General features: G+C 41.1%; 1 protein-coding gene across 7 annotated transcripts in view; it reads right to left on the bottom strand.

The window, feature by feature from the left end:
* Positions 1-12,546, bottom strand: part of CDC42BPA (CDC42 binding protein kinase alpha) — a 308,490-nt gene that overhangs the window by 199,497 nt on the left and 96,447 nt on the right. For all 7 annotated transcript variants that reach the window (XM_040636100.1, XM_040636097.1, XM_040636098.1 and 4 more), the window contains exons 3-4: positions 9,333-9,416; positions 2,959-3,054 (exon numbers count right to left, since the gene is read on the bottom strand). In XM_040636100.1, the coding sequence (XP_040492034.1) occupies positions 2,959-3,054; positions 9,333-9,416 (180 nt within the window). The remainder of the gene's footprint in view (positions 1-2,958; positions 3,055-9,332; positions 9,417-12,546) is intronic.

Below are 12,546 nucleotides of genomic sequence, written 5' to 3'. Positions count from 1 at the left end.
AATCAACCGTTGCTGTTCCCAACGTCCCCCATTCTCGAAGTAACCGTTCTCGCCAACCGTTCTTCACAGTGTGAGACAAGTCTATTTTCTGTGAACGTGTGTTCCTTTGGCAGCGGCAGTCAAACGTGATTTAAATCCCTCAACGCGGGTAAATGGCCTTCCTGCCCGGCTCACAAACGAGCCACTCAGGCACTCCCTACGGCTCATTCTGTGTTTCTGTGAAGAAGTTCTGCCGTGATAAGATACTGTTCTGTGCTTCTGACGTTCCTGACCGTGCCTTCCCGGGAGCAGCGGAGGCGCGAGGACGGCTCGGCGCAGCAGGTAGGCCTCCAGCCTGGTAACATGTAACCCCCTCCATGCCACGCCGGCCGAGCGGGCTGTGTGACGTCCGCACATGCGCTAGCAGTGACAGGAATGATAAAATGTCACGGATCGCAAGACGTCCGCATCAAAAATGCAATCAAGTTGTAACCGTCGCTGAAATCTGTAGGTCGCTGAGCAGCAGCGCAGAGTGGCGACAGTGACGCGCACATGCGGCGTTCCCGTGTCACGGGGCCAGCTGCTGTCGCATGAGGCCGACCCTGCCATCTTCGTGCAGAAGCAGCCACTGACCGTGTACAAACCAACAGACACGGCTCCGTTCCAGCAGAACTTTATGGACACTGAAGTCTGAATTTTATATCACACTGACATGTCACAAAATCTTCTTCTTTTGATTTTTTTTTCAAATACTTAAAAATTCTTACCTGTGGGCTGTACAAAAATAGGCGGTGAGCCAAATTTGTGCTGCAGGCAGTCGTTGGCCAAAAACCGATCCGTAAGACGAGAACTCCGTAAGCTACACAGTGTTGTTTGCCCTCAGGAGCAACAGACCGAGATGCCGAACCCACCAGTGGGTCACACGACAACTCAAACCCAACACACACCAAAGTAAACCCATCACCTGCCCCCTGCTCGAAATTCTCCCTTCCCAAATATATTTCCCAACTCAACTCATCAACCACTAAGCAGTGAATCCCCCAAGTCAGACGCTGGAAAACTAAGACTCATCCACACTGTCCCTTGAAGCCCTTCTTGGCGGGCTCTACGGTCTGGAAGCACCATCGTGCACTCCCTCCCTCTCGCGCTGTGATCACACTGGCTCCCTCTCGTCCCTGAAACACCGCTCTTGTCTCCTTCCGCCACAGACTCTCCATGGTCCTAAAACAGCCGTTTTCACACTTTTCTCCATGAGGGACACCAGAATGAACATGAGGGAAGGCAGAACGAAGAAGCTGAGACCTGTCAGGGCTGTTCCATTCCTGTACGCGTCACTGTCAAGGCTCGCAGATATAAAGTCATTCTAAAAAATATGCAAGAGTCCCATGACCCAAAAACCCTACTGTTTTGAGAAACATGGCTGTGAAAGTCTAATTTCTTTACCGGAACATGTAAGGTGCTATATGATGTGGCTCTCATGTCTCCGCCCCCATCTCCAAGCCTCTTATTCTACCCTCCATCCGTGTGAACATAACAAGCTTCAATCTCCACACTGTGGCTCACCAAGACCTCTCTGCCTCTTCTTCCTTCTTGGTTTAGCTAATTTATATGTCTTAGAAAAGTCATCGACTTCACACCTCTGAATAAATGTTACACTTTCTTCATCTGAAATAATCTGAAAATATGATTTACTTGATTTTGGATTTATTGTCTGGAACAGTAAGGAAAGAGATCCTTTGTCTTTCTCACTGCTCAGTCTCCACAATCTAGAGAACAGTGCCTAGCACACGGCACATATCCAATAAACATCTATTGTGTGAATAAGAAATCTTATTGATTTTTTTAGGGGCACCTGGGTGGCACAGCGGTTAAGCGTCTGCCTTCGGCTCAGGGCGTGATCCCGGCGTTATGGGATCGAGCCCCACATCAGGCTCCTCTGCTGTGAGCCTGCTTCTTCCTCTCCCACTCCCCCTGCTTGTGTTCCCTCTCTCGCTGGCTGTCTCTATCTCTGTCAAATAAATAAATAAAATCTTTAAAAAAAAAAAAAAAAAAGAAATCTTATTGATTTTTTTAAAGATTTATTTGAGAGAGAGAGAAAGCATAAGCGGGGGTTGAGGTAGGAGTAGCAGAGGGACAAGTAGGCTCCCCAGTGAGCAGGGAACCCCACGATGTGGGGCTCGATCCCAGGACCCTAGGATCATGACCTGAGCCAAAAGCATATGCTTTACCGACTGAGCCACCCAGGTGCCCCAATGTTATTAATTGTATAACCCAGGACACAGTGTTGTGTCTGGCATGCAGCAGGAACTCAACACATGTATGCTAAAAAAAACAAAAAAAAAACAAAAAAAAACAAAAACAAAACCAAAAAAAAAAAAAAACCAAAAAAACAAAAAAAATGAAGTAAAACTCGGGCCCAAGATGAAGAGCCTCGAACAGCAGGCCCAGCAGTGGCGGGTTCCACCTTCATTTCCTGCTCCCTTGTTTATCCCTTCAATCTTCAATTAGCAGTGCTTTCATATTTTGGTCTTCCTCTGACCTCGTTCCCAACTTCTTCCATCATGTGGGTCATGATGTCCATATAAAATCAGATGCAGCCTCAATTTTAAATGTGGCTCTCTACTTCAAGCAGCACATGGCCACTTCGAAAAATATGTAAAATTCCAAACAGTAATAGAATATTATAAATAAAATATACTGGGAAAATCATGAAAAGAAAACTCCTGAGCACCTCTTATAGAATTTAAATGTTTGGATTTAGTTTGTACTTGCTTATTAAAAAGCATTAAAAAATTCCAGTGGAAAGTGATCAAATTACCCGGGGCAGGGGGACATATTAAATACACAATTTACACACTGTGAAATTCAGTGGTTTTCTAAATAACAACTACATTTAAATAATGCTTAAAAGAGAATAATGCTAAATTGTGCAAATACAAATTTAATAAGAATATAGAAAGATATAAAAATGATTCTTACTAAGTTATTGTCATCCTGGAAAGCATAATGCAGAGTTGTAATCCATTTATTATCTCCATTCACTAATACATCCCTTTCTTCACGAAAACAGGCTGTCTGAAAAGGAAAAACAAAGATGTTTTTTAATCAGAGGACACTTTATGTAAAATACATCATGCAAACAATTGCTTAATGTGTTTATTATACTTTCTGTCCTGGAAAAGGAAAATGTTTATTATACTTCCTGTCCTGGAAAAGGAATATGTTTATTATACTTCCTGTCCTAGAAAAGGAATACATCCCACCTGACATTACTTTTCAACAAGTCAAGCACCCTCAGAAAGCAGACAATGGCAATAATACACTTGAAAACATTTTACATTAAAAAATACTGCTATAGTTAAAAAAAAAAAAAAAACAGAAAAAAGCACACATGCATTTAATGATCACAGTCCAAACTATCATTCAGATAATATAAACATTAACAATTTGCCATCTCTACTTCTGTTCTTTTTAAGGAAATAAAATACAAGTAGGTTGTAGTCTTCCTCCTTACATGTTTCCCTGCCTTCCTCCTGATAAAATTAATAATCCATAGTATATACCATGTTCTTTCCTGTATATGCTTTGATCACACATGTATGTGCCCAAAACAACTTAACTGTTTTGCATTTTGAAAGTTTACATGAGTGTTATAATTGTATCTATTCTTCTGCAACTTGATTACTTCTTATTCAATGATGGCTGTTTTCCTTCCGATTGCTACGGCATTCGCTTGTCTGAATATACAAGAATTTATGTATGCAAACCCCAACCAGGAAAACAGGTTACTTCCAATTTTGTTTTTATGATGTTGCAATGCATATATTTGTACAAATGCACAACAGTCTCTCCAGGGCATATACTTAGAAGTCGAAATGCTAGCTACAAGCATTTTCCACTTTACCAGACATAGCCAATTTTCTCTCCTAAGTGTATACTGACTACTATCCTCACCCCAGTTGGAAATCTCCCTGACTCCCCCCTCAACATCCTGAACTGCATTTGGCATTATTAGACTTTTAAGTGTGTCAATATGATGGGTATAAAACCATACTTCACTGTTCTTTTCATCAACATTCCCAATTCCCCATGCAGATAAGCAGCTCTACACACGCTTACAGGACATCTGAACTTTGTATCTGAATTGTTCACTCCCTTTGTCCATTTTCTCTAATGAACTTTTTCTTTTTGTAAAAGTCTTAATTTATTCTGAGACTGTATTTCCACTATTATAAAGGTACATCCTGAGAACCTTAGAAATGTGTGGCTAAAAAAAATAATTTTATATGATACATTATAATTCTATAATCTATCATCTTTAAAGTTTTAATTAAAAAAAAAACCCATTATATCAGCCAAGTTCAAGAAGAACTGAAAGGTGAAGTGAAACTTAAGTCTCCCAAGTCACACACCATACTCACACGGTCACGTGTGTCCAGAGGTCACCACCAATTACTCTGCTGAGTATCTTCTCACAAAATTTGTCTCTGCAAGTGGGAACACTCACACACACACATGCACACACACAATATTCACGTGGTACCCCATTTCCCCTCGCTTTTCTTTACACAAGTCAGATCACAGTGCTCCGTACGTTTTTTTTTTTTTTTCAAGAAACAATACACCAGAGTTTAGATGTAAACCAGTAGAGACCCACCTACCACCTAATTCTTCTTAATGGCTGCACCGTATTCATGCCCACTGAAAAATCATCACACAGTATTCTATCGACAGGAAGTGCTTACTTATCTCCCATAAAATAAATTCAACAGCCATGATATACAAAACAATTAACATTAATATACCCTAACTAGGTACCTTAATTATTTCCATGTAGTCCCATAAATTTTATTTGATCAAATAAAACTTCCAAAGTCATGCATGAAACAGCACCAGAGAAAAATTTAAGAAAAATTAAAGCTTAAACCAAATTAAATGGGCAGTTTAAGCTGACAATTTGATTATTAAAATCCACATTATGCTTTGGTTCACTTTAGGGGGAAAAGAAAACCACCTGACACACTGACTACTAAGCTGTGTTTTAGAATTTAAGTGACCTACGAATCTCGTTCGCCGCTAAAGTTTCTGAGAGGGGCAAAGATCGTCAAAGCCCAGAAAAACTCTTTGCTCCTGACTTTATCTTATTATGACAGCTTTCTGGAATCTCACAACAGACGTTCCAGCTAAATTCTGATAAACGTCTGATTAGGGACTCCAAACTCAACAAAGCTCCAAAGACATTCTGTCAACAGATTAAACTTCAGTACATTCTCGTCTATTCTAAACTGTTTCTGTGAAAAAATTTAAAAAAGTAAAAAATATAAACTATGACCTAAAACTTCAAACACATACAAGAGAGAAGAGTAAAACTCCCTCCTCCCCACAATATTCTCATCAACCAACTTCAACAATGATGTTATTACTCAATCTTGTTTCGTCTACACCCTCACCCCCTCAAACCCCGTCCTGCACCCTTCACGCACCACCACCCTTCCTCCACGCATGTGTATACGCGAGCACATATGCACACGCACTGGGGTTTTTTGAAGCAAATTCCAGGCATCATGTGACTTTATCCGTAAGTAGGTATTAAATGATCCCTATTAACAGCTCAGATCCTGAATTTAGATGTAAAGCACCGTGTCCTTTTCTGCTTCAGTAGGTCACGTTGTCCTCAGTTGTCACAACTGGGGGGTGCGGGGGTAACGGCAATCTACTGGGAAGAGACTGCTACACATCCTACAATGCACAGGACAGGCCCCCACAAGGAATCATCTGCCCCCAAATGTCACAAGTGCCACTGCTGGGAAACCCTGTTCCAAATCGATATTAAACAAACCATGATGCATGCACATCACAAGGTTCATGAAGTTGTACCAAGGACTCCACAAGGATAAAGGCTATAATAACATCCACTTTTACCTTTAAAAAAAAAAAACTAAACAATTCTTTAATATCCTCCTGTAAAAATAGAATATCTGAGTATATGAGAATGTAATAAATGGCAGCAGGGGTTACTGGAGGTCATACATCTTCTTCAGACACCGTCACAGATCGGGAGAAGGGAAGCGACACTAACAGAGTCTGCGAGTGATGAACAGGCAGCGACAGCAACCTCTGGACCCATGAGGTTAGTCAGCAAATATTCAGCTGCCCGGGGACAGAAAGACACAGGGTATCCTGCTACCTCCAGTGATGTGTGTCCTACTGGTTATATATTTGTGATATACCTTAGATGGAAATAAATACAGCAAATAGGCTGGAGGTGTAGCTTTGAAAAAGTGTTTAAAGCATCAACAACACACAGGTTAAAAATCGAGACATTTCGCTGCTCATCTCTAAGTTATTAAGCATCACTGGTAGGCCCAGTTTTCCAAAGCTGGATAAGTCATGGTCAGAAGAGAGTTTTTTTAAACATGTGTTTAAAAAAAGGACTTGATAACTCAAGCATAGAAATACAACTCCACTCTACTTCAAAATGAATCTGTCTGCAAAAATTTCAATGTAGAATTTCTTCCTAAAAGAGGAAAGTTTTAAGTAGTTTGAGGAGAGTTCCTTTTATTTATTTTTATTTGTTATTATGTTATGTTAGTCACCATACAGTACATCATTAGTTTTTGATGCAGTGTTCCATGATTCATTGTTTGCGTATAACACCCAGTGCACCATGCAATACGTTCCCTCTTTACTACCCATCACCGGGCTAGCCCATTCCCCCACCCCCCTCCCCTCTGAAGCCCTCAGTTTGTTTCCCAGAGTCCACAGTCTCTCGTGGTTCATTCCCCCTTCTGTTTACCCCCTCTTCATTCTTCCCTTCCTTCTCCTACCAATCTCCCTGCTATTTCTTATGTTCCTTTTCAACACTGAACCAGCCTTGTATCCCTGAAGTAAAACCCACTAGGTCATCCTGTATGCACAAGTCTTTTTACACACTGCTGAACTCTATTTGCTAATGTGTTGGTAAGGTGATCTGTATCTATGCTCATGAGGCGCTTCGGTCTTTAATTTCCTTTGTATGGTTCCTGTTGGGTTTTTCTATCAGAGTAACACGGGCTTCACAGAACGAGTGCCGCTCCTCAGGCCCCAAGGTCCACCTCCTCCTCTCTGCCTTTCAGAATCTCCTTAGATTTATTTTATACGTAATGTCGAGGGTCTTTAAAACTGTACTTAATGGAAGGGATAGGAAGAAATAAATCTCTTCCAGCTCACCCCAGAAAGAGAATATACTAATGTTTTTTAATTCAACAAAATTATTTAATTTCCAATTCCTTGTTTTATATTCAACTTTGCCACTTCTTCTGTAATGAAAGCTAACCCAGTGATCCTTCCTTTTTCTTCTAATTCTCCCCAACATACCAACTTCATAGAAAATAGTGCAAACTTTGAACTCAATTTTTAAAAATTTCTAATGCTGAAACACTAAACTGACAACTATGATTTCCATGAAACAATTAGAACAGACTTATTTACTCTAACTAGTAAGACTTGTTGCTGCAGCTGCTGGCGAAGCTGCCAGCTCCCTCGGCGTCTGCCTCAGCTGCAGAAGCTCCACGGCCCCAAGACCATGTCCATCTGGAGGTGGCCCGGAGTCAGTGACTGAATGAGGCAGGTGCAAAGGTAAGTCCTCAGGCCTCATGAGGGACTCCGAAGGACCGTTTCTGCTCTACAGCTCCCTGCTGGACAGCCTGACTTCCCCTGAAAATGATGTTTCACCTCCTTTCCCTTCCATCAGTGTCAATTTCAGAAGAACACCCTCATCAATCTCACTGCTGACTACCTGGAAAATCCAACCAGTAACAGGAAGGCAAGTGAGCCTTAAGGAAATTCAAAAGTAAAGACTGAAATTACTGAATATAAAGGACACTGGCACATATGCCACAGTGACATAAAAATTTCCAAATACTTTTCTCAGCAAGATACTATTACATGGAGATGAGCTGTGGGAGGCCGAGAGGGGCTGCACTGGGTGGGGTACAGTCGAAGAGGACTTCAGCTTTATCTGTAATGTGCTACTATTCCTTTTACAAATATGTATCCATACTTCACTTGTGCAGTGTTTTTCAGGAGACACACAGAAAACAAGACAGAAAGCAAAAACGTGCACCAAATGTTAGTGATCAATTCTAGGTGACGGAATGTAAATGTCTTTGCGTTTTGCTACATTTTTCAAATTTTCCCAAAGAAACGAATAATGAAGTTTCTTACAACCACCACACCTATCATCAAGGGAACCATTTTCGCTTTTTTCCATATGTTCGGCGGGGGGTGGGGGGGTGGGGGGGTGGCGGTTTCAGGTTGCTACCAGTACTGGTGGATAAAGAAAGATTTCTAAGGGCTAACTTCTCATTAGAGAAATCTTACCAACCTCACAGCTACTGTTCTGCCTATGCAACAGTCTGATCCTTCTACAAGTTGAAATACTGAAATACTTCCACACCGAGGTCCCCGCGGGCCCCACTCCATCTGGCCGCTCACCATGATCTCCCACAGCTGGAGACCCCCAGAATCCCCTCAAATCTACGTGTAATGTCAGTTCTGACCAGACCATACCAGCTGTGAGATATTTTTAACATCGCTCCAGCCAATCCTTCCCTTGCTTCTGGCATCAACATAAAAAACACTGGCAATTTTTGCAAGAGCAGATTTTACTACCATCCTTTAATAATATAAAAAAGATAAATTTAACTGTATAATTAGCAATCAAGAGACTTCTTAGAGGGCACATTCAAAACTCCTACTGACTTCCACTTTGAGCAGAACACAGATAAATACAGAATAATATAAACGAGTTACATCAAGTTGGAAATGCAGTATTGCAAAATTTCTTCCTATAAAATAAACTGGTTTCCACACCTCCTTTTCACATAAATATACAAGCCGCACATTTGGTTTTCAGGCAATATAAACTAAACGTCACAAATTATGACTTTTTAATGTTTTTTTATGAATTTTAACGTCTATCATCACTATATCACAATTGTAAATTGTGGAACTTGTCTCTTAGGTCTTAAAAATAATGCCACCACAGACACAATGTTATTAAATGATATTTAAGGATCTAGTGGCTTTATGATTTTATAGGCCTCATATTCTTTCTGAAACATTATTTAAACATCCCAATAGGGGCGCCTGGGTGGCACAGCGGTTAAGCGTCTGCCTTTGGCTCAGGGCGTGATCCCAGCGTTATGGGATCGAGCCCCACATCAGGCTCTTCCGCTATGAGCCTGCTTCTTCCTCTCCCACTCCCCCTGCTTGTGTTCCCTCTCTCTCTAGCTGTCTCTATCTCTGTCGAATAAATAAATAAAATCTTAAAAAAAACAAAAACAAAAACATCCCAATAATTAGAATCTTACCTCAGCTCTTTTCAGCATTTCCCATTTGTTCAATATTTTCATGGCAAATACCTTATCTGCATTTTTTAGTTTCACTACAGCAACCTAGAAAAGGAAATACAACTTTTAAAATATGACAACATAACAAAACATTTTTCAGTCATCCACTTTCCTTTTTCCTCTCTGTAAGAAAATAAATACCAACATTATCAATGATTTCCATGCAGTTCATATTCTAAGATCCAAAATCAAATAAAATTGTCAGTTGAAAAAGTTACATTAGTCAACATGCGTCAAATAAATAAATGTATACTTTAACCCTGTATCATGTGATTGTATGTTATATCCTTTTTTTCAAGTTCTCTGCTCTAGAATTTAAACTCATCATCTACTACCACCAGGAAACTGACTAAAACGTACAACCATGAAACAATGAGAGCTTAGTGAATACCACATGCCAAATTCCAACACGATGCTATAGGGAAGGCAACTGCCAAAACAAATATGTTTTTGTGGGAATCAAATAATATAAAATAAACTGAAAATGATATTATTTTTCACACCACATATTTTTACCCACTGTACAACCCCCATCACTCACTCTCACACACACACACGCACACACACACCACCCCTGAAGACCAATTAAGTCTAACTGCTCGACAAATTGTAGGCTTCACACATTCCTTTCCAACATTAAAAGGAACAAATATTTTTTTGCATTTTGTATCTTAGTTATGTGTCAAATATTGGGGCACCCAGGTGGCGCAGTCGTTAAGCGTCTGCCTTCGGCTCAGGGCATGATCCCAGCGTTCTGGGATCGAGCCCCACATCAGGCTCCTCCGCTAGGAGCCTGCTTCTTCCTCTCCCACTCCCCCTGCTTGTGTTCCCTCTCTCGCTGGCTGTCTCTGTCAAATAAATAAAATAAAATCTTTTTAAAAAACAACAACAGGGGCGCCTGGGTGGCGCAGCGGTTAAGCGTCTGCCTTCGGCTCAGGGCGTGATCCCGGCATTACGGGATCAAGCCCCACATCAGGCTCCTCCGCTAGGAGCCTGCTTCTTCCTCTCCCACTCCCCCTGCTTGTGTTCCCTCTCTCGCTGGCTGTCTCTATCTCTGTCAAATAAATAAAAAAATGAAATAAAACAACAACAACAACAACCTGTCAAATATAAATAAAGAAGCCTCAACACTGATCCCATTGCTGTTTCTGCCTCCCTGCTCCGGTTGACTCGCTAATCTCAGAGCGCCCTTCCAGCTCACTGGGGATGCTGTCGGGCTGCAAAGGCACTGCCGAGGAGGAGACCAAGTTTGCTTCCAGTACCTGGGGGCTGGGAAGAAGAAGACAAGTACTACCCTAACATGCACAAGGAGAGAACAAACGATATACAGCATGTCTTCAAATGGTTCAAAGGGATCCTGCCGAGGATAGAGAACAGGTTTAACCTCAAGTGTCGAAAATTTTAACTTACGGCAAATGTACCCATTAGGAGCATTTAATAAATTTATATTTGGATTAGATTGCGATGAAAGTAATATGACCAGAGAATTAAAATCACTTCATAATACTATATAAACTAGAATATTTCTTGGTAATTGTCGTGATTATAATGATGTATGATTATGGTTTTTTATCAGCTAAAATGGTGGGAAAGGAGAGGAACAGCTCAATTTCAAGTGCAATTGCTTTAGTCTTCAGTCACTTCTGGTCATATCTGCAGAAATGATGGGTCCATTAAATTGTTCTCCCAATAGGTTTGTGCTTAAAGAAAGGGGGCTGTCCACGACACAGAAACAACCTGAATGTGAACTGACAGATGAACAGATAGAGAAAATGTGGCACACATATACAATGGGATATTATTCAGATATAAAAAAAGAAGGGAATCCTGCTTTTATGACAACATGGATGAACCTGGAGGGCATTATGCTAAATGAAATAACCCAGAGAAAAACAAATACTGTATGATCTCATTTATATGTGGAATCTAAGAGTCCAACTCATAAAAACAGAGAATAGAATGAGGGTTGCCAGGGGCCGGGGGAGATGCTGGCCAAAGGGTACAAAGTTCCAGTTATAAGATGAATATGTTCTGGGGACATGATATACAACACGGTGACTATAGTTAACAGTATTATACTATATACTTCAAAGTTGCTAAAAGAAAAGATCTTAAATGTTCTCACCACAAATTAAAAAAAAAAACTAATTATGTAAGGTGGTATTAACCTTACTGTGGTAATCATCTTGCAATACAAAAATGTATCAAATCATCGCTTTGTACACCTTAAACTTCCACAATGTTATATGTCAATTATATCCCAAAAAAGATAGGGGAAAAATAACGGGGGCGTAATAAAGAGCCAGACGCTCTGAAAGGCTAGAAACACAAGTTTAGCTGCTCTGTAGACGCACATCATATGTTGAGAGTGCAAACAGACGACAGGAGCATGGAGCTCAACACACTCCCATTTAGGACAGGAGAGATCCTTATTCTGATTTAGGGAAGAATGGCTGAAAGACTCTAACACATTTCCCCTCCTCAGGTCCTTGCGAGAAGAGTACTCTGAGCTGTCTGTCTCACCAGCTCTCTGCATTTGGGGACAGAAGGAGCCGATGATAACTGGTAGGAGGAACAGCAGTACTTCTCACCAACGCGTATAAGTGTGCTCTAAATGCCCGATACCCTTTCTAAGCGTTTTATGCGGGTCCACAATCCCTTACCTGCAATTCTAAAGCCAAAAGGTTTTCACAACTCATTTGGCAGCAGGTACTGACATCAGGATAATTACAGTTTTTTGGGTTTTGGTTTTTTAAATTCATTTAGTGTAAAGACAAACACGCTTCACTGTAGAAACACTAATGCTTCTGCTCTGGAGGCGCTACTCCAAACCCCAACAGGAGTCCTTTATAAAACAGGGCATATCACTAAATTAGCTTTCTAAAATCCAAAAAATACTGACGCCAAAACCACCCCTGGTTATAGAGCAGTGCAGGGAAAGAGCATGTCCTGAACACTTGGACGCCGGGCCAGCGTTTACTGCGGGCGGTCAGGGGAGCGGTAACAGCACGCGCTCTGCAGCCGGACTACTCAGGTTCGAATCCCGGCTCTGCCATTAGCTGTGTCGCCCTGGGCAGATAACGCAAGCTTTCAAAACTTCAGTTTTCTCATCCATGCAACAGCGTTTCTAGTGGTACTCACCTTATATATTGTAGTAAGGATTAAAATAATTAAT

Source organism: Ursus maritimus, unplaced genomic scaffold, assembly GCF_017311325.1.
Source record: "Ursus maritimus isolate PB19 unplaced genomic scaffold, ASM1731132v1 scaffold_2, whole genome shotgun sequence".
Taxonomy (NCBI): domain Eukaryota; kingdom Metazoa; phylum Chordata; class Mammalia; order Carnivora; family Ursidae; genus Ursus; species Ursus maritimus.
This window is presented reverse-complemented; position numbering and strand designations above follow the sequence as displayed.